The following is a 26,623-nucleotide window of genomic DNA, read 5'->3' on the forward strand; positions in this document are numbered from 1 at the left end:
TAAGAGCGCTACCATTTAACCCACTTTATTAATTAAGTCATCATCCTTAGCCATATCAAGTAGTTCTTCTACGTTGTGAGGGAGCAAATGCAACAATCATAATAGTGCGGAAAATGTGAAAGTCGTTTGGCTTACAAGATTATCGGTTTGTACCGAGACAGTGCTAACGACCTGGTGGCTAGCACGAAAACCCAACAGAACAAATGTGTTTGTTCTTGGGGCATATCTTATGACCTCGTTTTATCTAGAGAAATGCACTTTACTAACTAATGACCAGGCCCCTGGATCACGAAGCGATCTTAGACTTAAGAGAAAATTTTAGTCATTAAATTTTGTATGTTCCTTTCCGATATTTTAGCTGAAATTTGTTGTACAATAACTTACCAAGAATTTATGCTGTTAGGCAAAATTTTTACCTTTAACATAAGAAACAACAGTTTTAATGTGATTTGAAATTTAAGCCTAAGATGGCTTCGTGATCCCGAGGCCAGGCCAAAAGGCCTGACAGGTATTACATTCAACACGTGTCCATTTGTTTCATCTTTATTCAGTAACAAGTTTCTTATGGTATTTTGGTGACCAAGATCCAGCTGGTACTGGCTAAATTTCGCAAATCATAAATCCATGATTACACCGACTATTTTGTAGTAGACTATACTACTCGGAATGCAAATTAGCCAACATTGATTAAGCGTGGTGACGTTACGGCAAATATTCATGGAGGCAATTGGTAACATCTCACTGGACAAACCTTATACATGGAAAGTGCAAATCTTGTTGAATAACCCGAGGTTTCAAACCTTTTATCTCTATTAAGAAGAATGTTTTAATCAACGTTCATTCACCTTTATTGTTTGAGGCGTACAGTCTATTTTTATAACCTTGAAAGACATTTCTACTAGACGACGCTGTGCGGAGATGCCTAACCTCTGGAAGAGATGAAAGTTTGCAGTTGGATATGTTTGGTATATAGCGTCTAGTAGAAATTGGGCCTCATATCGCAGAAAGGTTTGGGTTCCTCTTAGAGGGTACAGCAGAACATAATTGGATGTGTTCTCCATGTTCAAAGTTCTTAGTCTGAACTATAAGAGGTGCGTATCTGCAGTTGCACAGTTGCAATGAAAAGCGCTTTAATCGCTGATAATATAGCGCCCTTGGAGGTTTACTCGGACCTGAGTGTTTGTGCTTATGACATACCATTAGAACAACACGCTCATAGGTTTGAGAAGTGACCGTGTCTGGACATGCGGAGGGTTTACAGTATCGCGCGTCCGTGAAACTATGAATATGATTGGCATTTTCAAATTGTGCACAGCACGCGTTTTAAGACTTCGTTAATGCAAAATGAAAGCTCTCTGGTCCCAATTGTCAAACTATGTTCTCAAATGGATGCGATTCCTACTCAGATAAAGAAACTTAATTTGATTTTGTCCCGTAGTTGTCACTTCGCATAAGTCTGACTGAATTAGAATAACCACAGAATTATTATTTGCAGTGATAGTTCTATTGCTTTAATAAATCTGATAAGTTGTCGATTATTGGGCATGAGGATTAGAATACGGTAAATTTTTGGTAACAGTGGGTGGTTTTCGGTATCACTTAAAGACACACCGATGCCATGGTGACTTAAATGTGTCCTCTATAGTCTTCTGGCTTCCCCAAAACGCACCAAAGTCTATAGCCATCTGTACAGTCATTGTCTAGATTTCTAAAATGATGTCTGCTAGGAAAATGTATAGGAAGTTAAATGGCATGTACAGATGTATATAGGATATACTTGTTAAATTTGTAGTGGGCTATACAGGTACGTGAGATATGATCTGAAAGCTCAAAGACATTTAGAGTGGAGACGTGTCAGCCGTTGAACAACAACCCCTAGTTTTTATGATAACTTCCACGGAAAAGGATGGGTGGTGGGTGGAAGAGAAAGCGGAAGTACCATGCGATGATGCAGGATAGAGGGCGAAGACTTCGTTGTCTGACTATCAACTTAATTTCGGTGAACATCTGCAGCTGTCATCGACTTTTCTTACTTGGCAGACTGGGTAAATGTTTGAAGACAGATGGGGCAGGGCATATCGGATGTCAGAGGCCCTCACTTATCCCTCCGCGTCCAAACAGACCGCTCTGATTGTATGTTACAATTTAGATAAGAAATCAGCCCGAGTGTAACCCGAAACGACGACTTTAATTAACGCGGTGTGTTTTCATCGCGACCATCTTTTGTTTTAACTTTCTGCCCGTCTTGGTTTGGGTATTCACATCCGCCAATGTTCCCTACATTCTCAACCAGGTCAGCTCATCCCGGACATATACCAGCGATGGCTGTATCTGGTCATAACCCTGCACCCGTGGGATAACAACTCAAACGGATACTGAATACAAGTCTGTCACGCTGATTTAACCATTCGACTGAAACAACATATGTGAGTTACAGATCGTACGATTTCTGGTTCTTAAGAAGTGCTGTAAACAACCACAGGCCTCCACCATTATCAGCGCTCTTAAATCAGAATATTTTATACGCTATCTTCTGTTGATTCAGGAATATGAACAACTACTCTTTTGGAGGTAGTATTTTGTAATATGGCGTAAACACACAGTAGGGGCCTACGCCGTTGCAAAGTTACCAAAAGCAATGATGTAAGGATGAATTTGATATTTTCAAGGATAAATTGCGGCACTGTAGCTCTGTTAAGCTGTTATCGTCAGCCTAAATTTTTTTGAAAAAAAAAACTCCAAGAAATCTGTCTAAGCAAACCACTGAGTCCGATGGGTAACAAATGTGAAGGTTTTAGTTGTTTTATAATATGTTATGTAAAGAATTTGCCTGTGGGCAGGTAGAGTTTCGCTGGCGTAAGATTTAGACACTAGTGAATATATATGTAGCGAAGTGTTGACACCTCTCTCTTCGAGCCTTATACCTCCTTCTCCTCACATCCCACCCATTGCCCACCCAAGGAAACATATAACTGACCCCTCCCTGTGTAAACATTCTGTGGTTTAGGCACAAAGAATGTACTCATTAATTAAGCCCTACGAACTTCGACCTTCTTATATATGGCAAACATTTATAGACAAAATGATATCACAAAGGGAGCTGTTCTTGCGAACGGAGCTCGTCTGGATACGCCATTGTTTTTCGTTATCTACATATCTGCAGACGTTCGAGAGTGTCTAGTCGGATGGGTGTCAACAAAAGGGGAGCACGCGCTCGTCATGGGGGCGAAGCTGTCAACCAGCGTCTGCGCCATCCAGCCGAATAATTCTCACAACTACACACTTTTAATGATCACTGTTTTGCATAAGTGGATCGAAGCGTGTCATTTCATTTCCTCTCACATCCGACGAGGTTCTGGTCGATATGAAATAACAGACAACGTTGCCTACATCCTCTCGTACCTGCCTGGGATAGCAGAAATGGAACCTGATTCATATGGGAAGGTGCTATAGGACCGAGTTGTAGCAATAACTCTCCCTCGCCTTAATAGTTTTAATAATTTTTCCTCACTATAAGACTCTCTATGCAGTCGATATAGCGCGTTCATTGTCAACTCTGTATTACAACCGGGCAATACGTGTTCCTTTCATGGCTATACACCAAATAATTGCATTGTTTCGTGAACGGGTCCCCATGAAAACGAACCTGTGATTGAGCTGACCGACATATGTTTGTGATTAATACGAATTTATTCCGGTGTAGGAATATTAATCTAGAAGGGAAATTGTCAATTGTCATCCTACAGCAGGTGCGTGTTCAACACCTATGTACTGTTACGAACATGTGTACATAGATGCGTGTTGTAACAATGGGGTAATGTAAGTCACGCTGAACACGCTGTTAATATTTAGAAAAAGTGTGCAGTATAAGACATTCAGTTGACATATTCGCCATGTTAAAAGGTTAAATTGTAACTTATGACTATGTACTTACATAATTAGGAGTAGCAACATTCACACATATAGCGAGAATTTCACCGAAATTCGGAGCTAAATCTGATTGCTATACACTCAATGCGTATATAAATGTAAAAAAAAAATCACTAACAAAAGCAATGAGGATAAAGTTAAACTTGAATTCGGGAAATCAGCGTATACAAAGTTTATGCTGTTGCATAGCAATTTTTCCACCTGCGGTTTTTACTGTTTTGACAAAAAAAACTACAGGCTATTTCCTCTCACCATAATGTTGAACACCGTGATTTTAAGTTATACATTCCTGAGTACTTCTTATCGTGGATATAGTCACAGTGTAAACACGTTGGCCTCTTGAAACAGCACGTAATACACAGGACACAATAGGTGGATTGCATACCGGATACTAGTGTGCTACATAACAGCCGTGAATTTATCATGCGCATATACAAGAAACACGGGCAATGCACTGACTGCCTACGTATACAGTCATATACATAGCGGCATTTACAACCACAGGATGAACAAATTTAATGCTGCACGTCCAAGTCTTCGTCACACTATCAAAATTCCACAAGCTCCCTCGTTATTTTGCTTAACCATAGACCGTGACATATTAGCTCATTATTCTTCAGTGATGGTGGAATATTCCATATGAACTACCCACCCGTTCTTGTCACGTCTGACGTGGTTTGCTTTGACTTTATTACCCATGGCAGATCGCTTGAGCTGCACAATGAATTACCCATTCCAGGAGTTCGGCTTCTGTGGCTTGATTTCAATTTTCTATACTATGGATCAGTCTATAAAAGCATATGTAGCTGATTACAACACCCGCCACAAAAAGAAGTCTCAATTGTACATTACCTACATATTTATTATAAACAACGGTAAACTGCTTTGTCGCTTTGCAATTTCTTAGCATACATAACCATCGTTATTCCGGTATGTTGCCAAGAGCATACGTATACCAGCAACCTTAATCATATGCAGTATACTCTCTCACCTCTTTGTTGGTTGAATATGTCATATCAAACTGATGGTTTTCAAAAAGGATGAAGCAGTCACATTTTTAACTGAACAATGCTTGGAAAACTTCGAAAAAAGATGCACATATTTTTTATGAGACTTATCAAATTGAAATTTCCGGCGAAAGTCCGTTGTAGAAAGAAGATTTCTTCGTCGACTACAGAATTAAAGCAAAGCCTTAAATAAAAAAAAGATGAAGAGAAAATGGTGGCATTTTGGGTGTATATCGCTTCAAGTAATAGTCCAGAAAGTATTGTGTATCAATCTATCTCTAAAAGCAATTGTATGCAATACATACACACCGTTTACCGAGGAGATACACATTAATTGTAACAAATTTGCATAGGTAAATTAATACGTCGAACATGTCACTCTGTACGTACAATTTAAACCTGTAGTACATACATCTTTACAGGTACAGTGACATATATTTACAAATCGGCACACGTTTGCTTTTAGGGAACAATTAAGTCAATTAATTCGTAAAGGCGATTATACCCAGGTTATGCATATGTAATCTATATCCCGGAAGTTTCAGGGGCTCGGTCGCTTCAGTTTTTGTGTGTGTGATACACAGAGCGCAGACATTTACCCCTATAGACAATTCCCCCTATAAGGATATCACCCTATGAACAATTCTCCCTTCGGACATTTTCCCTATCGGAGAATCTCCACTAATATATACATGTATGGCCGGGAAATGAACAGCTATATTTTTGCTCTAGTTTGATATCTATTACTTCGTATTTTATAATATTTCTTGGAATATACACATAGGGGGAAATGTCCAAAAGCGGGAAATGTTCGTAATGGGAAATTGTCCACAGGATCTATTGACCATAAGGGGAAATGTCCTGGCCATTGAAAACTGAACATCACCAACCCCATCAGTTCTACGAGTTGCCCTATCCCCGCCAGTGTCAATATTTTCCCATCAGTCCCATCCATAAGTCGTGTGTATTTCGCTGTGTTGTAAATCTGTAACTACTTGTTGTAGAGATATGGCACACAGACACATTGGTCATTCCATTCAGCTTAAAACAGGAAAATGACCACGTGGGATATCACCAGTTTATACTGGATTCAGAAATATTTCCCCTCATTTTACATTATTAGTATTTATCTGTGAATAGACACCCAAATAACTGCCATGTTTGTACACAGCAGAAGTGGGGCATATATACAGAGCTGTGTGTATTGATCATCCTCACATATAACCGTACATTCAAGTACATGCTATGAAATGCTATATGCTGAACATAATATCCTGCACAATGACAGTACATTTTAGTTGTAACCATACCATGATTCGGGAATCGAATTATGATTGCTAACCTGTTAAGCTGAGAATAAATTTTGTGTCAAACAGTTGCAAAATTGTTCCCTGAAAGAAGAAACTCAGATCACAAAAAGAATCTTAAACTGGATGTGAGCTGGTCTGAATCAGTTATTAACAATCAGGAATGGTGATGAAACTTCACATTCACATATTTACCAAAGTCAGTATAAAGAGCAGAAAACGACTGTAGGGTGTTGTTCAGAAATTATTTTCAAAAACATTTTTTTTTAAAATATCTGTGATATACATCTTCCTAGAATCCTTTCCTGTGAGTTAAAAACAAAGTCTGAAATATTTTTTAATAATAATTTTAAAAGGCTGCAAAAGGTTATGTCTCTAAAACCTTCAGAAAAGCCATTCTAAAAAAGACCGGTTTAAGAAGGTAATTGCAATACAGAGACCTGTTTGGTGCCAGGCTGCAGTAGATTAAAACTTAATTAAAATTTCAAATTTTATTTTCTTCATCCTGTCAAAGGCAGAACTGTAAAGGACAATATAGTCATTGTCCTTGAAGCAAGTCAGAATGAAAGAAAATGACTGAATATAAATCAATTCATTCCAGCTTCCTTGAATGCAGGTATTCCAGTAAAGCTATACTAGTATACTGCTGCTTCGTGACAATGGAGGAGTCCTTCGAAATTATTTTTGTCATAAATTCTTTGTGTCTCCAATTCTTATCTAAACAAGAATAGTTGTCCTGAACTATACAGTAATTAAAATACTACAACCGCAGCGATTAAGAGTATATCTGAGAGAATACATCTTACGACCACATTTCAAGGATAAGTGTACATGTGTCATTATACACTGCATGACAATAAATGAATTTTTTTTCAACTTCATTGAAATTAACTGCCTTGTTTTTCGCACCATTCCGCATGGCGTAGTAATTGGTGATTGCCTCTGTTATGACATGGGAGTGGTCACACGAGGGATGAAGTAAGAGCGCCATGAGATGACGTAATGTTACTCAACAATATTGCATTTGAAACAGTTATAGGCTGAAAGATTTGCAGAACACATGACCTGATAAAACAAGCCATCTGTACAGCTTGCATGTTTTTTCTGACACGTTGGAGTAAAACACATATGTGTATCACATAGCCAAGCCATCAATTACCAACACAAGCCCGTCCATCGCTTACCATGGCTTCCTAGCAAAAACGTGTGCCTCCAACCCTTGACTTATTAAACCGTTGGCTGAATATTTCATGCCAACCTTTGCTCAACAAAATGATGACTTAGAACTCTATACTTCAGCGTAATTATTTATTGAAAAGGACTGGTTTGGGAATATTACTTTGCTGTATGCTGGGCTTTGTGGCTGAATTGGAGACTAAAACAAACCTAGATTGACATACATGTACATGGTACAAACATACACAGACACAACTACATTCATCTTATTGTTTCATAATTTACATATTAGTTTTAAGTAGCTGACAGGGTTTTAAACAATTTAATAGTTCAGAAAACAGAATAATGTAGAATGTTTTTAGTACAACATGCAGAAAAGTTAAATAACTGTTAAAACTATTTCCCCACTATTTTTCCAAAATGGAAACGCCTTGGAATTATTTGATTAAAGTAATATCACAGCCAAAAATTTACATATTTAAAAATATGCAATATGTCTAACTTGTTTGGTGTAACGAAAATAGTAAATAAAAGAGTTTGGTCTTCCCGAATTACACGCTGGTGTATTTAATGGTTAAAGATCTGTATGAGCTTTCTAAGCGATCAAAGTAATTCACCATTAAACAAGGCCAATCAGTGTCTGTCGCGGCACTCGATTTGCCACATCTGGTGAGATGGATGTTTGTGTAATGAGCACTCTATTCCGTTAAGACGAGAGTTAGCACTATTTGTCCCAATGTCTGTAACAGGCAGTTTGTTTTATACATGACAGTTGAATCCGCTAAAAGTAGGGCGGGCTAAAATGGTATTATCAAACCCTTTAAGTGTTGACACAGCGACCCGAGGGACATTTGACACCGGCCGTGGGCCCAAGCTCTGAGGAAACATCTGAAACAGGATTGGATTATATTCTGGACGTCACGATGGTAGTGACAAATCACAACAATGTCGGCGACATCATGACGCCACTGCTCAGCATTAGGTCTGGCACTATGTACAGAACTAACTGGACATACTTTTAGGACAAAAAAAAGGTGCCCATAGAAGAGATTTTGTCCCAGAGTTCATTGAGGCCAATGATAATACTCAAATAAGAACAGAGAACTTAGCCATTACAAACACATAATGCAAGTTCACGTAAAAATAACGGTATTCTGTACAGCTCACGAATCTGTCAAACAAAAATATTATTTTAACACTAAATTCTAGAGAACTGTGTGACATAGGTATTCTCGTGGTCATCCACACTTATACGAAAATGACTTATGTGGAATTCTGAAATTGTATATTTTGACTTAATAAGTCTAAATTTTAGTTTAAGTTTAGCCACGTTCGGAGTAACATATTCGGGGATACAGTGATGCTAAAGTGTTGATTGTAGTAAGGACTGATTATATAAATCTTCACTGCCTAACCTCTAATCTTATTATTATTTTGTTGTTCCTGAAGAGAGTTTCGGTTTTCCGAAATCGCAAAGGAAAATTCTTAAACAAAAATTCAGTAAATTAAAATTAACATGTTAAAATTACTGTATAAAATTATAAAACACACATTCGCACACCTTTACTGACACCAACACGTTAAACTTGCTGGGGCATTATGTATTGAAGGATTTTGCCTATCTTTCACGAGGTTATCTTCCCAGAAAAGTGTATAAAATATACATAACATAGACAAGGAAATGCAAGATAATTGTCTTTTAATGAATGAACAAAGCTGTTTTAGTCGTAAATAACATTGTTATTTCATCTTAAAATGTGCAAGAAAAGTCGGTCGTATAAAGAAACAGTAGGGGATATAAATTGTAAATGGCAAGTTATGTACATGTACTATGCTTTTCGGGAGTTACAAGGTCGGTGTGAAAAAGACAATAGAAATAGTGATTATAATATTAACAGTACCTGCAAACAACACATGAGCAACTGGCAATAAATATTGGTAATATCAAAACAAAAAATGGCTGTACAGACATACGGTGACTGAACGTTTTTCTTAAAGAATCACAGGGGTTACATATTTTCTGGTGTAAACAATGGCACGTTTAGAAAAGGATGAACAAAACCGTTACGTAACACGTAACACTGAAATAAAAGCAGTAGAGAGAGGCTCAGTGCACAAAATTCTATGGTCTACTTCGAAGATACTTAAATGGTTAAAAAAAATTCATATTCATTCTGTAAGACGCATTAAATGGTATAAATGGTACGAAATGACCCCTTATTCAACAAAGATGAGTCCTCCTTAATTATTTCAACAACCATTTCTTCTCATTTGAGGTCATATAACTAGGAAGAATATTAAAGACATTATGCTTATTCACGAATTTAATTACGGTCCTCCAGAAAACAATGGAGATTATACAGCACCAACACATTAAGCTATAAGTACAGAAGCAATAAAATACTTTAACATCATGGACTATTCTCCACAACATGCGTTACACAGTGAACATAATTCCTACTTACTAACCGTCCGTCATGGGGTAGCAATTTTTAGCACAGCTTCAGGGCACACAAAAAAGTCTCACAAATGCCTTATTGCAGTCCAGCTTTAAGTTATAAACGATGCCTTCATAGTATTAAAATCATCGTGGATCTGAATGCGCGAACACAAATGAATTCTGACTAATACAGTAACATCGTGTGATGTTTCTTATATACGCACGAATTACTACCACATTTATTCGCGCAAAGGGAGATTGTTTGAATCTATAAAGATCTGGATTATTGTTATGCCGGAGTTCAGAAAATCTGATGTAGACAGAATTTTTGTCAAAACTAAGTTTCCTTCAAAACTGTATAACGTTTCACTTTCCATCCAGCTGCAGTCATTTTAACTTTGGCTTGAATATGGAGAATTCCCGTATGGTTGCACTTCTGGACTTATCTGTCATCTGGCGGCCCATACTTTTCACTTAGAGTCACATTTGAATTCACTATTTGCACAACTCCAGTTGTCCGTCTATACACAATACTGATGATGGCTGAATACTGAACAGCGCCACCCAACGGGCCCATCTATCAACAGGGGCCTAAACCCTTATGGGTTGACAGCACTGAAAACTGATCACACAAGGACGTCTCTAAAGTAGGGCTTTAATAGTGACACACTATGTTCATACGTCGAAAGAACAGTTTTTGTTCAATGGCCCAAATCCCCTGTCAGGAAATGGTCTAAATCAGGTCATAAGGCTTGATAGTCCACCATTACCTGACTGATATCATGGCCATTTGATAAAGACATGCCAGGATGATGGAGCACTGGGTGATGGTGATGACTGTGATGACCCGTCGGTGTCACCATATGATGGGAAGCCATGAGAGCATTGTTGTGGGTGTCATGGTGATGCACGTGCTGTAAGGGAGAAGGTCGTTGCAGGTCCGCATAAACATGAGAATGGTCAATCGGTTGGTCCGGTGATGGACTTCCGCCCTCGTGTTTGGAGGGGAATCCCCCAAGACTGTCCTCTTTGCTCCCGTCTGTGGTCGGTGACGCTTGGTCCTTCAGGCTACCTTGTGAATTCTGATCGCTGTGTTGTGAAAACAGAGTAAAATGGATTCCATTAATATTGGGGTCACTATATCAGAGATTCCACACATTTTAGGTAAACAATTACCCGCCACTGCTGGCGTCCATCCAGGACTATCCGGGGCCAGCAGTTGCTGACAGGCGAGGAAACAAATATATACGTGCGGCAACAGCCCGACAATTTGATGAATGCCCAATTAACATGAATCCTGGCCAGACATAAATTAAAGGAATTAATTCTGGCGGCAATTTAGGGCAGGCACATTGGAGATGTCCAGTATGCAGACACGACTTCTCTGCAAAACACAGGGAAAGACTTTGTAAAAAGTTAAAAGCAAATTCTCAACAATACCAATATTATACTCTTTCCACTGTCTCTAATGTCATGTTTTCCATATTGTATATAGTATGATTACTTAAAAAGTTAAAAGCAAATTCTCCACAATACCAATATTATACTCTTTCCACTGTCTCTAATGTCATGTTTTCCATATTGTATAGAGTATGATTACTTCTGGTGGATATTAGGTCGTACTATAAGAACCTCCTCGGGCATGACCAGATGTGAACAGACCTATCCAAAGGAAATTTGTTGTAAGGAGTTAAATCGGCTGAGTAAAGGAAGTCCACAGTTAAGACGATACGTTCCCAGACTGGCCCATTAGCTTCGTACAAACCTCAAGCTCTGCTCAATGGGCCGGTATAATTGCGGCATGTACAATATGAACTGGCCCTGACAATCTACCTGACTCCTCCATAACGCTGTGTCGTTGCCCGCATTCAGGTTCTGCTCTATATACTCTGCTGACAGCGTCCGTATAGTGGAGAATAAACTACCCCGTGTTCTGTGCATGCCTTTCGCCATAACGTACAAGCTCAGCGGGCATTTCAGACTAAACAACTAAACTCTACAAAGCCAGCAAACGTGTAGCACACTATCTTTAAAAAAAATCTTATATCCAAAAAGTATTCACTGGAAATTTCGGGTTTTATGAAAGTTTGGGTTAGTTGAAAACATAGGATGGTGATGGAAATAGTTGTCCCTGGACAAGCCAAAGCCCGGCGTTAATCTGCATATTATCTCAGCAGATCTTTCCCTAAAACGCGTAGCATATAGTGCAGAGTAAGCAATGTTACACTACTGTTGTCTTAGCCTTTTGTCATAATTGCAAAAAATATTTGGGGGGGGGGGAGATAACAAAAACGAAAAACACACACACACACACACATCTGATCCCATCAATGAAAGAATAACACTGGCTTTAGCATTTCATGGCTCGTTACGACCATTGGCAAAAATACAAAGCAAAATCTGCCACACAGCCAGTATGATCCTGAGAGAATCGCACTGTGCTGAATGAAACTTGAAAGGCATCCAATAAACTCAGATAGCGAGGTGTATTAATTGTTGTATTGGTCTGTTATGCCCTCCTAGTGGGGAGTAAATGGATTCATTTGAATTTATCCTCAAAGCTCTGGATATCTGGCGCAATAATGGACAGTATGTGGCAATACTGGGAATAATGCAGAGCTCAGAAATGCACCCTAGCTAGGCCATGGATTCTACTTATTCCAGATATTAGTTTCCACCATGTAAATTAAGGTCACATGGTTTAATTTTAAATATTTCCCACATTTCTTGCGAATGGGGTGAGATATAACTAACAATTTTAGGAGCCTACATAAAAACACGTCGAACTGTTTTCGACGCTGCAACAACACGAACGAAAACCGCGACGTGCTATATGTAGCTAAAACATCATAGTATTTTCAATAGCAATAACACATAGTTAAAATATTTTGATACTATATTTCATTAAAGGCACGTTTTCCACTCAGTACCGGCTACTTACAAGCTATTACACACCTTAACACAATTGTAGATTTCATGTCTTGTTCATACTATTATATTATCTACTTACATAATTTTATTACATTCAATAGGGTAAGCCTGTGATTTAGTTTTGGCTATAATTCCTTCCTGGTAATATACCTTATTAAACCATCTAACACACAAAATAACTTATAAGCGTGCTCTTCTCAAACAGTTTTTGCTATACACGATACTAGCTGTTAGCATAGGTTTTAAAACGTATCAGGTATTTGATATATAAAACACGATTTTCTTTTTTTTTTTACAAAAATCAGTGCTTACATTCTTCACCAGATTTTGATATAAAATAGACCTTTCTTTACAAATGAAAAACAACCAGGGCTTACACTGGTCTAAAATTCCATTTATATAAAAAAATAAATAACAGGCTTTTGGCCGATTCGAACGTCGATACAATAAATATGACTTGGAAGTTATATATGTTTTAAAACATTACCAAATAAACAAAATCTTCAGCAGAGGCATGATGATTTTTTTAACATTTGTAGGGAGTTATCTAAAAATACTAACACAATAAAAAATATTATAACTTGCATTTTATACATAAAGATACGGGCAAAAGTTTTTGAACTTAACTTTTTGGAATTAATCCGTCGATTAAAAACATAAATATTAGTTGCTGTTCAACGGTGTTTCCGCTCGAAGATCTAAACAGCTTGCTGGTAGGGTTTTGTGATGAATAAACTGAAGTTAAATAAATTAGTCACTTGTGCCATTTGCAGAAGGAAAATATCAGTAGCTGAAGCCAAAAAAATGTTTGCTTTTAATAGAAACCATTGACCATTGTTAAATAGAAATGGACAAAAACGAGTCGGTTGTAATGTTGGTAGCGTGTAAGGAGTGGAAAAAATAAAGTAGTGAAATCTCCGGTGAAAATGGAGTTTGCGTTCACGGGAACATTCCTACAGCGTCTCGGAAACAGCTGGGCGCGGGGAGGGATGGTTTAACGTCTTGGCCCTGAAGAACAAAGCCGCTACGGGTTTGGTACAGATATTCTGAGGGGGCCAAGAGTATGAAGCCAGGGTCGTTTGTTAGCAGGAAGTCTCTGAGATCAAAACGAATACAAGCTGTGCAAACGCCGAGCCCGGGGCGAATATCAGCGCCTCACGACAAGGAGCCGGGATGACAGCAGACTAAACCTGGAATGTCCCACCAGCTGCTTAAAATTAGTTTAGATTTAAAATCAACCAAAGCCTTATTAGTCAACTTTTTAGTTTTTCACACGCATTTAAAAATAATTGGCCTTCTGGGATTGCGGAAAATTCAAAGCGGCTGAAAATCTTTGAACATGTTCTTCTAAAACCTTACATTTTCTTTTGCTTAAAATGTTATGTATTCAGGGATAAACGTATAAACACACTATAAACCTAAAAAGGCGTATTTTCGCCGTGAACAACATGCTATTTATTGCGTTTAAATATTTGTTGTTTGCTTTCATATAAAAAATTAACCTTGTATCATATAATCTACTTTAAAATATTTTACTTAGATATATGCAAACGTTAGAAAAAAATTATATATCACATTAAAGAATAAACCAAATATAGTAGATAGCACTTTGGTACTTCGGGATTGTCTCTGAAAAGATACCTACATCATGTTACATGTAATTTAATGTCACAATATTTTTAAAGAGGACTTAGTAGACTTACCCAAATCGTTCTTTTTGCTCGGCCGCCCTGTCCCTCTGTCGACGGTTTTTGAACCAGTTGCTAACTTGTGTTGTGGTTAATCCTGTCGCCTCTGCCAACTCCCGCTTTTCTCTCGGTGATGGGTAAGGGTTGTGAGTGTACCATTCCTTCAGTGCATTCCGTGATTTCTCCTTAAAGCAGTAACTAGTTTCCTCGCCGTCCCAAATGGTCCGTGGTAAAGGGAATTTTCTCCGTACTCGGTACTTCCCAACGGCTCCCAGCGGCCGGCCCCTCAACTTTTCCGCCTCTATATAGTGCGCTTTTAACCACAGCGCCTGTAATTTGGGATGGTTATGCTGGGAAAAGCTGTTGTTGTCCAGAATTTTGTATAACTCTTTAAAGTTGCCCCTGTGAAAAGCGACCACGGACTTTGCTTTGAGGACACTTTCATTTTTGTGGAGATGTTCACAGGCGGGTAGAGACCAGAGGAAGCGGGCGAGTCTCTCTATGTTCCCTCCCTGTTGCAGCACTTCGCAAACGCAGGCGACTTGTTCCTGCGTGAAGCCAAACGATGGGACCATGCTTGATGTGGGAGAGGGAACTCCCGGAATCGCTTGATCTTGTAACATTGTTACATCTGACGGAGAACCCAAAGTCGCCGCCCTATGTCCTGGTCGAAAGTGTGCTGTTAAAAATGAAGAGAAACCCTGATTCAAGTCTCACATCTTGACAACATTACTTAAAACCCGGCATGGCTGCGAGAGTCGAGCTCAGCGATTGGCCCGTTCAACAGGCAGCCATGGCGGTATTAATTCCGTACAATGCTGCAAAATTATTCACCATGGCAACGCCGTCAATCATTGAAACCCGAGCCGCCCCAGGTCCCGTCCCAGAGACTCTAGCATGTAAGTACTATACCACGATAGACTACAAGCAACTTCATTCACAGCCGCTCACAACATTCATTGTGCGCAGACACATAGAGCAAGAGATCAAGTATAGGGAAACAAAATGATATTGGAGGCTGTTTCAGAACCAGCGCATGGGCCGTATCTTCAGGCCGCGGAACAATGATTTAAGTTTGTGAACTTGTAATCGAGGCAAACACAGGCTTCACAATACGGGCCCCGTCCCCCGCTGTTTCGCTATGTACTCTGTTTGGAGAGATGGTTTAAGATTTGACGCCGCTATCTTTTCTACGAAGTCAAAGCCGTAAAATTAAGTCTGGTATGGCTAAAGCGGAATAGGCGAGTCAATTGCAGGGATGGGGGAGATTTTGTCACTCGACAAAAGGTCAAGAAAGGTTTCTTATAGTTCACGAATAAAGGACAACGACTTCGCACACAATTTCGGCGATATAAAATAGAGGTTTACTGTGACCATCGGACAAATGGACAAATTCGGCACGCGAAGGGAGGCTTGTGTTGTTATTCTCCGGTCAAAAATCTTTGTTATTCACTCGAATCCGCATGGAGTTTTCTGAATTTGAAATGAGATCCGTGTTAGGAACAAGACATTTTGTGCGGACACCGGAAGGAAAAAAAAAACACGAATGTTTGCAATTACATTTTTAAAGCGCATTCTTTTATAGATAAACAAGACAAGGGTCGCCATGAAACCATTAGTCGACCTGCAAGGTGGTACAAAAAGACAAATTTTTACTTGTATTTGTTTAAGACGGTTTTTGTGTTTCCGTGCACAAAACTAGCAGTTGCAAAAGTCGACGCCTACAACGGATGGTAAATCAAATCAAGGACATTCACAGAAACCTTAATCAAACAACGGTACTACTACTGGAAACAAGAATGTGAAAATACATGTAGCATCATCTTACTTCCGCGACTTTTTGGCAATTGTAAAAATTACACTGCAGTATGTTACCCCAGCTAATACAGTGTTGTACATGTGTCCAACATCAATCCCACTACAAAATACCTTTTGCTCATATATATCAGTATTTTTAAACAAAGAAATTAAAGAGGCTATTTTTATGCACCGACCTATATATGCCTATATTACCATTGTGGCCAAAATATATATCGTGCGTTTTTTCTCCCCATCTATGCACCACGGAGCATGTGACATTTGTAGATCAACCATATTTCTGTGTTTTAACATATTTTAAAGAATCAAAAGTAGAAAACTACCATCATATATACTAAGTATATATGATTAAATTGACTCAATGGGAATAATTTACTCAGTCTGTTACTCTGGTATTAAAATTACACTAGTATATATTCTGAACATGAATGTGCCGGTATGCACAAGGTGTAACGTTCATTTACAGAAAAAGCAAGGGAGATAAATTCAGGAAATGAGGTGAAACAACTTGACCTTTCAACGCTTCGTGGCGTAATAATCTGTAACAAAAAAGTTACAATAATGTTCATGAAGAAGATTGATGAAAGTGACCGATGCCGTCCATATAAACGTATCCTAATTTTATGACATTTTAGGTTTTAGTCAACCCATATAGGAACATGAATAAAGGCTTTATGAAGCGGTATAATTACGATTCCTTTTCATATTTGATTTAATGGATCTTTCCAGGTGGAGGCCTATTATGAAGATCAAAAGATTAATAATCTACAGAATTTGCTTGGATACGAGCAACACTTATCTTAATACAGCACTCCGTAATCTTATCACTTAATCTTATCCCCTCGCAGCGCGTGCCATTTTGTTTTCCTAGCAGACGCTTTACTGTAGTGTAACTGCTGGAATTGTAGAAACTGCAGAACAAAGCCTCGTTGTCTCGCCTTAACAGGGTAATGGTCGTTCAAAGGCACTTGCCATTCATGAACCATCCTCAGACAACTGAAAGCTGTCCCGGTCTGGGTTTCTCGGTGAGAAAATTGCAGCGGCAAAGGTGTTTTTTTTTCAGATGGTGTGTTTGTAAAGTAGCCGTCGGTGGTTTTGACATGCTGTGTAATGATACCCCGATCAAATTTGGGCCGAGGTTTTTGGATGATGTCCCCATGGGTCCTCCCGATGGTGACCGCTGGGGTCGACAGCTTTCGCAAAGGTTGGTGGCAGACGGACCACGCCCCTTCATGGATGCCGGCTGTTTAGGGGATGTGGTCTTTGGCACTGATACACACATTTGTGCAAGGCTGTGTACTTGTCTAAATGAATTACACTTTCAAGCGGGTTTAAACGTTTATACATGTGTTCAAATTATAGGTATAAAACCGATTCGCTGAAACCATATTGAACATTTACAATGTATGGTTAGATTTTCTGCTGGTAAAGAGACTGACTGGGACTTAAAGTAAGGATGAAGTCCTTAGGCCGGGTATTTGGTGTCACGTGGGGTAATCACTTAATTAGGGTCTAATACACACACAAAAAGCCGTCAAATGATCGAACTCTAACAAAGACAAGGTGTCAGTGCAGTGAGTAAAGTCAACAGATTATCAGAGAGACCTGGCAAAATCTTTAAATCTTGTAAGCTTAAACAGGTGTATCAAGAAAAGTGGGCTGATCTTGTCAGTATGGCATTAGGTTGAAAAATGACATGGTGTCATGGGGGAAAACACATAGTAAAATGGAAAAAAGTCTCTGTCATGTGTGTGAGGTGTCACAAAAACAAAAAACAATTATAATCCCAATATCGGCAGACAAACAAGTACAGTGTATTACAGAACGTGCACTCAAATATATGACAATATCTGCTTGATAATTGGAAAATAAGAATGTGCATTTTTTGAATACATACATTCCTGACTATAAAGTCTTTAATGTTAACGAGGTGAAAGAGTGGAAACTGAAACCTTTGATCATGTGTAAGTGAAACTAGTATATTTCGATGAAGTAAATATTTGTACTTTAATATCTTACAACCAACAGATCTCTCTGCACGAATTCACAATTCGGAACAAATAAATAACTAAATAACTAACTAACTAACTAACTAGCTAAATAAATAAATAGATAAATAAATAAATATATAAACCTATACGATCCCAATAATGCATTGAAAAGAATTGTTTTACATGCCAAACTTGGTAAGAAGCACGTCCCGCATTCTGTTGCATTTTATCACATATAACTGTTATAGTTAATGTCCTAGAATTTATTTGTTTATTTATTTAACGCCAGGCTCAAATTTTTTTCCTGGAAGTTAAATATAGTACTATATCAGGAGAGAAATGAATACAAATCTTAAATACACGTATTGTCATTCGTTCGAGATCCATGTCGCCTCCAGAAGAATAATCTTATCTCGTTCACCATACCTAGTCTATAGTTAATAATAAATGCCACTTAATTCGTTCAGATGTTCCAAAAATTTATCCATGGCATCTCGGTGACCGAATTTACGGGTCGCATATGTCAGGGTTTTCTGATTGAACATGGACAAGTGAGAATCCAAACAAGGTTTTGTTGATTTTCAGAATAATCATTTAGGCATACAACTTGAGCGTAATTGTTTGAGCAAGCGAAGCACCTTCACTGCTCCAAGTGTGACGGGGACTTAATCGGAAGGCATTAACCTCCACGGAAATGACGCTTTTCAATGGCGATGTTAGGAGGAACGAACGAGCAGCATTGTGCTATGGTCTAAAGACTTCTTGTAGGTAAATACTCAGAAGCCCTCCATGGTACCGCCTTGCCACGAAGTCTCTAAACTTCCCATTAAGGCTTTGAGTTTGACTATACTTAAGCAGCCATATCCAAATCGCGGACCTTTGTGAGAATCAGATTCCTCATCAGTCTGGGTGTATTTTAACGTTGTTGATCAGGCCTCGGGGCGGAGCAGGGCACGTTGACAATGAAGGGTTAATACGCTAAAGAAACTAATGTAGTGTCTGCTGGAGTCGAGATTACGACTGAGTTAACACTTTAAGTTATGAGTGGAATGAGGTCAATGCCAAATATTCGCTAACTACTGGTCGGCAATGACCAGTTAACCACCTGACCACACCAAGCATCGCCCACTGAGAACAAGTTGCCGCACAGGTGCGAAGACTTACATGTAAATAAACGTGAATTAACACTGCTCAGCGGAAGTTTTCTTCCTGATCGGTGTAAATTTGTACAAAACGAAACTAAAAGCTGCAAGTGCTAAATGCCTATCAATTTCAGATTAACGTCAGAGAGAAAGTTAATACTTTTTGATGCCAGAAACTTCGTGTCAGATGTAGAGTATATACCGACAATAATACCCTTAATTTCCTGTTTTTATCGTGTAAATGGCTTTTGTGCGCCTTCTTTTCACAGCAAATGTCTGTTCATTGTCTATGTTGTAATTACACACCCTCAGTACTAAATATAGATTGTTATAGTAAAGTGGAGATCCTCAATATAAAACTACTATCTTAAGTAAAACAAAGACTCTCAGTGTGGAACAGAGATCTCAGTGTAATTCATTTCCACCATTCCATGAAATACTTAATTATTCCATGAAGACAATGTGTCGAAATACGAATCCTGTCAAATATGTCTAAAACATTTTATGACATCTGCTTTATAAATAGCGTTTAAAACTTAAACGTTATACAATGAAGAAATAATGTGAATTTGCGCTAGTTTCCGTTTTCTGTATGAATTATTTCAGATTGGATCCTCGGACAACACTCACAGACGCTGGGTCGGGTGAGACCACGTGGCATCACAGAGGTCACCTCCAGAGTTCAATCCACAAAGGTCAAGATGGAGATGGTGTGATAATCTACTTTCAAATCGCGACAAAGAAAAAGCAACTGGTTTGTTGATGTCTCTGCCCTCTCCATTGTCCCGGCCTCTTGTCAGATGATGACTTTGGCAACATTTACTGCCGTGGCCCAGCAGGTCTGTTAGATCAAACTCTCTTCACGAAGGGTCATTCTTCTCAACACAATACCTGGTAAAATCGCTTACCGGGGACTAACCCTCCGAGTCTCTCTCCACAAGACACCATTTTGCTTGTCACACTTCCTGATTACTAAGCTGTTACAAACCTGGGCTACGTGACGTAACTCCCCACTCCCCTTACACGCGCTGCACAGTTGCCACAAACAGCAGGGACGGCGAATTGATTCACACTGATACACATTTGTTCCTCGAGTTATTCTCACAAATAGTTACTGTTACTCTTTAACATGTAATCTGTTAATTACCTTAGATGATACGCCCTAAATAAGCTCTTGTACTTTCGCCATTTTTTATCTCGTCTCTCTAGGAAGATCTGTTTACTTTTCTGGACCGGTTCTATAATCAATTAAAACTGAAAAACTAAAAGTAATCACATTATGAGATAAAATAATTTTTTCTAAACATTGACTATGTATATGTTTGGCTGAAAAAGGTCTAATACCTAATTTGGGATAAAAAAAAGAATATTACAACGAAACTCACAGGATCGACTGTATTACCAAAAACAAGACAGAAAGAATTGAAAGGCAGCTTGATAGTATGCAAATAATATTATTCGTGCAACGCAATTTAGTGCAGTTTAATGCTTTTTCAAAACCTTGATTTTTTTATATTTTGTATCTAAGCAAATAATGAATGATTGCTATGTCGGTGTTAGGAAGGGTGCTTGTATAACAGCTACTTGTGACATGCTATGTGGAACAGTGTTTCTTACCTGTTCAAACGGCACATGTTAATTCATGGTTGGCATGACACTACAATAAATCTATTTATGATCAAACATAATTTTCAAGGCCATTCTCTACAACAATCTGAGAGTTTTTGTATGATCTGAAAAAGCGAATGGAAATAGAAACAAAAAATGTCTAACCCCATGTACAGTGAGCCATAGTTGCAATTAGACCTGAACGCTAATCACTTCCTTGCGTGAAATTCTTTTTAGTATATAGGTATTTGGTTTAAGAAGATAGAAATAAAACCATTACTAAACTGGTACATGTATTCTTGGTCAGTAACCTTTTCCACTGTCTCATACTGGAATTATATATATTACTATTGTATAGTTTCCATGTTCATAGATGTCCGTACTGTCAGACTGCATGTGTTATTTGTGGACATGACAAATGTAAGCCGCGTATGGCCAATGCCTTGCAGTACGTTTACCGGCAGGATCGAGTCAGCCGTATTTACGAGGAATATCGGCCCCGAACAGTACAGACGAGATCATGCACGCTTCGCGCCAGGGATATCAAATATCCACAACATATGTTCCAACTAATAAACTGTAACCGGATCTCGGCTCTGGCTGGCATTTGATGAGATATCCAGCCGGAGGATAGTCCATCCTGCTACGCTCTACCCTTTAACAAGCAAGAGGTGGACAATGGCATGAGGAAAAGCCGTTTGTTATTGTACATTCGTAGACAATGGTAACGCCTAAACCTTGCTCCCATGTGATATCGTTGTAGTAGGGTAAAGTGTAAAATATTGTTAGATGACAGCACATCCCTAATCTCTCAATGACATAAAGTGCCTTAGAAACGCATCGCTTCATATCTGCAGTGTTCCTATTAAAAGTTTTAGATTCGTGGTTTTCTTTGTTCATTCAAAAACACATACGAGAAGTAACGAAGTCATTATTACGCTATTCGGTGTTATATCTCATAACAAATAGTCCAATGTCCAAACCTTTAACATAAGCCCTCGTTTTTAGCAGTGTTTATATTATAACAGCATTGTTTGTGGTTTGTACATTAATCCATTTGGCATAACAAGTTTTTCAAAACAAGGGTCACAAAAACTGAAAAGTTACAATTGCCATCTACGCAACCACTATTCGACCAATATTTCAGTAACATGAGAAATGATCGATGAAGCTGAGAAGCATGCGCATTTCAAACATAACCCCGCTGTATAAAGAACAACAACAACAACAACAACGGCGTGCTTCCATAGAGCAGCTTGACAAAAGCTAAAATACTGTTATTCTAATTACAACACAAGCATATAAGAGCGCAGAGTCTGAAGTTATGGCACTCGAGCACACTACGGATTGCCTTCCTTAATAAAACCTACAACATGGTTCACGAGTAGATTCCGTACGCCAATAAAATGGCCCCCTTGCGTTTAAGTTAAAGGGTTTATCCTGGCCTGCACATAGCGGCTGTTAGGGAGTTAATATGATCACTCCTCTGTGGCGTAGTCACAAAGCATTGACACGACCATTCTACAACTTTCATTGAGTTGCCTATAATTGACGTTTACACAGTCAGGCTTGGCGTTCGTTGATTTCTGGGGCTTCAAGTCCTTTCCTGCGAGTCAATCGTATTTAGCGGGACAAGTGATCAGATGTGTCATTTGTATAGGCTTCACGAGGCTTCCTGGTCTCGCAGTGCCAGTCGGGAAGAGTCTATCATTCCCCCATTTCTCACCCCTGAGACGACATTAAACGCTGTAAGCCGGGTTAGAAAATTAACAATCAACGAGTTCCCAACAAAGCAGGAACTGGGACGAAGTAGAGCAGAACAAAATCGCCCTTATTGCAAAGTGAATGCTTGATTCAACAACGCATACCAATAATTTGTTTAGCTATTCACATCCGCGCACACTTTAAGCCGTTGGTGGGTATATAAGCACCTTTTTGCGGTTTACAACAAAAACCTGGCCCCGATTTTTCGTGATCACCTGACAATCTTGCCATGAGGCGATTTGAAGCTTACATCGTAGTCTGCCGACGTCCATAAAGTCATCTCACACACTGAACACACATGTTTAATGGAAAAACATTCTATCGCAAAACGTGAAATCATGCATAATTTTGTACACGGAAAAAGCTGATTCCTGATAAATATTTTAATACAGCAGATGTCAGTTCTATGAACGTGTCGTTGTCGAAGCCATTTTGACTAGATATTTAGATTAACAGTCATGTTATGTACGTTCAGCTTCCCATAAAACCCCTGCCATTTCAGACGCAACGACGAGGATCTGTACTTTCAGAAGTCTTCAGGGCTATTAGCGATTGATATATCCGCGAAGTTTCGCTGCTAGAAACCTAAAACGAATTGACGTTACAAGGAGAAAACCATACACGCACACACCAATCAGGACATTGCCGATCACTGCCGTCATAATGTTATCCTTTACTAATGTCAAAATTTAAGCCTCGCACAATGCTTAATTTTTGTTACAGGAAGTTGAGATTTAGAAAAAGTACGAGGCGGCTCTGGAAACATAAAATATTTCAGAAACACTGAAATGTCATTGTGGAATGACCCACTGTAATGAAGGGTATTTCTCCTTGTATGGGAATTTTGCGCATTTCATTGGAATGTTTATGACACTACAAGGTTTAGTTAAAGTCGAAAACTTTGAAAAATAAACATGAAAACTTATAACTGATCTGACTTTTGGACTGTCTCTAAACTTTCCAATAATCTGGCACAGATATAAATCGCTATGTGCTTTAGTTTGTCCATTCTATGACCCATTGTGCACTGGCGTACCGGTGCGAAATAGAACTGTAATGTGAGGCATTGTGTTCAGGAACCGCAATATAGGGCGACAAGGAAGTCGGTATTTTCAACAGGAAAGCCTAGACTCGGTGTAGGCACCAGTGGCTTTTCTGATGAACGACATGCATGAAACAGTGATAAAATGAAACAAAAACAAAACAAAAAAAAAACAAATTAAAAATCACAACAATCAACCTCGTGAATAATATGTCCGAATAAAAGTATACACATATAGCTTAAACACGGGCAATGATGGAATCGTATATATGGCTTCATTAACAGTAATATTATGTGTTTAGAGCCGTGCAAAGCCCAACATTATTCAATCATTAACTGCTACTAACAATAATTAAGTGTATATGGTTTGTTTTAAAACATCATGCAGTTGTCTTGGCACGTTGACTTAATTCTGTTAAATCCGAGGGATTAAAGTTATTGGTAAAATGGAGACAAGTATAAACAGACGCCTTCAAATGTATTTATATGTGCTAACGTTAATGTAATGGTAGGATATATCTGTCGCTAAACTTCGTGACATATTTCATTAAACAGTGTGCTCAAGTTCCGTCAAGACACTGCACATAGCCATATCGGTGTCACATCCTGGTGAATCAGACGTGTTCTGAGCGTGCTTACGCAACATTGTTCAGCTGAACTCCATTGTAAAGCGTAAGGCGCTATCAACGCTATCAATTCGTAAAATAACATTAGTTTTGCCATTCAAGCGAGACATTAGACGCGTATTACCTCAAAACACGCCAAGTGTACTCGACCGGGTCGTCGAGGTTCAAAACCGGAAGTGATCCATTTGACATGCGCTGAATGAAATGCATACTCGATCAATAGCAGAAATGGCAGTCGTCGGATTAAATAGATTGGGCAGAATGGCTGGACGTTCAAAAGTCTAATTTTCGGGGTAATTTAATTCAAACACAGACACAAAGGGCTATGATTCAGATTGTATTCCATTTATAAAGATGCTATGGTTAACAATTGTCCTGAAGTCTGCGCTTTATTCTCCGGCACAGGAGTACTTGCCAGTAGTTTTCATTAACTGAGCTCCTAAAAGATGGCATCATTTTCTGATCTAATAAGCGACCTCGTCGGCTCTATTCCTTCGCGATATGAAGGCAATTATTGATGGCCCTGCATTTGATAGCTCTCCCAACAAACTTAATGCCCCCTAACTGTATGGAGCTTGCAAAGATAAAATGCTCTTAGAACAACTGTTTGACGGAGAGCCAAAACAAACACAAATTAACAAAATGCCAAATTCTTCAGCTATTTAGGCAAATCAAAAATTATTCTCACTACTTGAATACCGAAATTCTTTTTTAAAATTTTCTGCAACTTACTTTCCCAGACTTTTAAGTGGAAAATATATCTGTGCAAAATATCATCATTTTGTGGGAGAAATACTGTGGTTTAAGACCTAGGTGTAAAAGTGTATATCTTTGCTGATATTTATACGTGTACATTTCCCTGGTTAGGATAGTAATATAGGGTATGGAAATCCCTATTTTAACATGCCCAAGTGACTCAGTGACAGATGAAACCACAAATCACCGGATCCTTACACTTACATAGACTGATAATTTTACGCAGTAAGTTTATAACTTCGCTGTTTCTTTCATCGTTATTGCCCTGGTCATCTCGGTCAGACTCATCAGTTATGAGTTGAAGGATATCTTTATTTAAGACGCTTCATGTGCGCCATAGAAACCTAGCCAAAGAACAAGAGTATCGCGGATGATGTATTAGTGATGTGTTCGGTCTGATCATCACTGGCCGATACGGAGGAGTCCCAGCGGTGATTTTCCTCTTATTGATTGGTCATAGCCGCTTAGCCCCTGTGAGAGAATCATCAGGCAACTGGTCCCGAAGAAAACGGGCGAGGCAGCGCTGGGTTTCGATCAGACAGGCAGCCTTAAACAAACAAGTTATTGATTAGGATGAAGTGCTGGCACGGTGAGAGAGACAGACCATTACACTCTCTGCGTGCTTCTAATTGGCGGAGGGGATTCCAACCAGTGGGAGAGAGCAGCAAATCGCGCTCTCTTTTCTCCCATTGTTAGATAAAGAAAACACCATTATGCTGTTAGACAGATTGCTCACCTCCTTAATCAGGACGGAAAGCAAATAGCTGTAAATCTAGGAGAATCTGGGAAGCCAGCAATCGAGCATTTCTTAAGAGGACAGTCTTGTAGGAATTGGACAGAGAAGGCCAACACTCTTAGGGTGCGTAAGCTAGCAGGCGTCGTTCAGTCAACATCTCCGGCCCAGAATCAAACTGGTGTACTCGGAACGTTCTGTTATTTCGCACAGTTCTTCACCAACTGGCGGTCAGTCCAGACCCAGGAACAATCCACCCAACCACACCTCATACTACCCCACACGACTGTTCATTGCCCGAACACTTTCCCACCAGACACAACCTTGGCAAAAAATCCCTCCGGATTACGACTGGTCATTGCACCTGTCAGAATCATAGCAACAGTTTTTTTTAAACAGAAACAAATTCTGTTTTCACCAGAAATAAATTCTGTTTTCAACGAAAATAACTCCTGTCTTCATCAATCTTCACAATATGGTCTCCAAAGTGGGGCAAATCTATACTCTTCATTAATTTATTCATTTATTCGTTCTTTCCATCAAATTCTTTGCGTAAATTCATATTATAAATGCTGGTATTTCGTGATTTACTTTCAGTTGACTATCCTGTGCTTGTCCACAATTATGTAATGAATGCAAGCATCATGTAAAGCCCTAGGAGTAA

The 26,623-nt window shown here is 39.0% G+C and overlaps 1 protein-coding gene across 1 annotated transcript in view; it reads right to left on the reverse strand.

The window, feature by feature from the left end:
- Positions 1-7,544: 7,544 nt before the first annotated feature.
- The window catches only part of LOC135467843 (homeobox protein six1-like), a 32,249-nt gene continuing 13,170 nt past the window's right edge, over positions 7,545-26,623 (reverse strand). The window contains exons 2-3 of the mRNA XM_064745734.1: positions 14,495-15,158; positions 7,545-10,949 (exon numbers count right to left, since the gene is read on the reverse strand). Coding sequence (XP_064601804.1) covers positions 10,604-10,949; positions 14,495-15,158 — 1,010 coding nt within the window. The 3' untranslated portion in view covers positions 7,545-10,603. The remainder of the gene's footprint in view (positions 10,950-14,494; positions 15,159-26,623) is intronic.

This window comes from Liolophura sinensis, chromosome 6 (assembly GCF_032854445.1).
Source record: "Liolophura sinensis isolate JHLJ2023 chromosome 6, CUHK_Ljap_v2, whole genome shotgun sequence".
Classification (NCBI taxonomy): domain Eukaryota; kingdom Metazoa; phylum Mollusca; class Polyplacophora; order Chitonida; family Chitonidae; genus Liolophura; species Liolophura sinensis.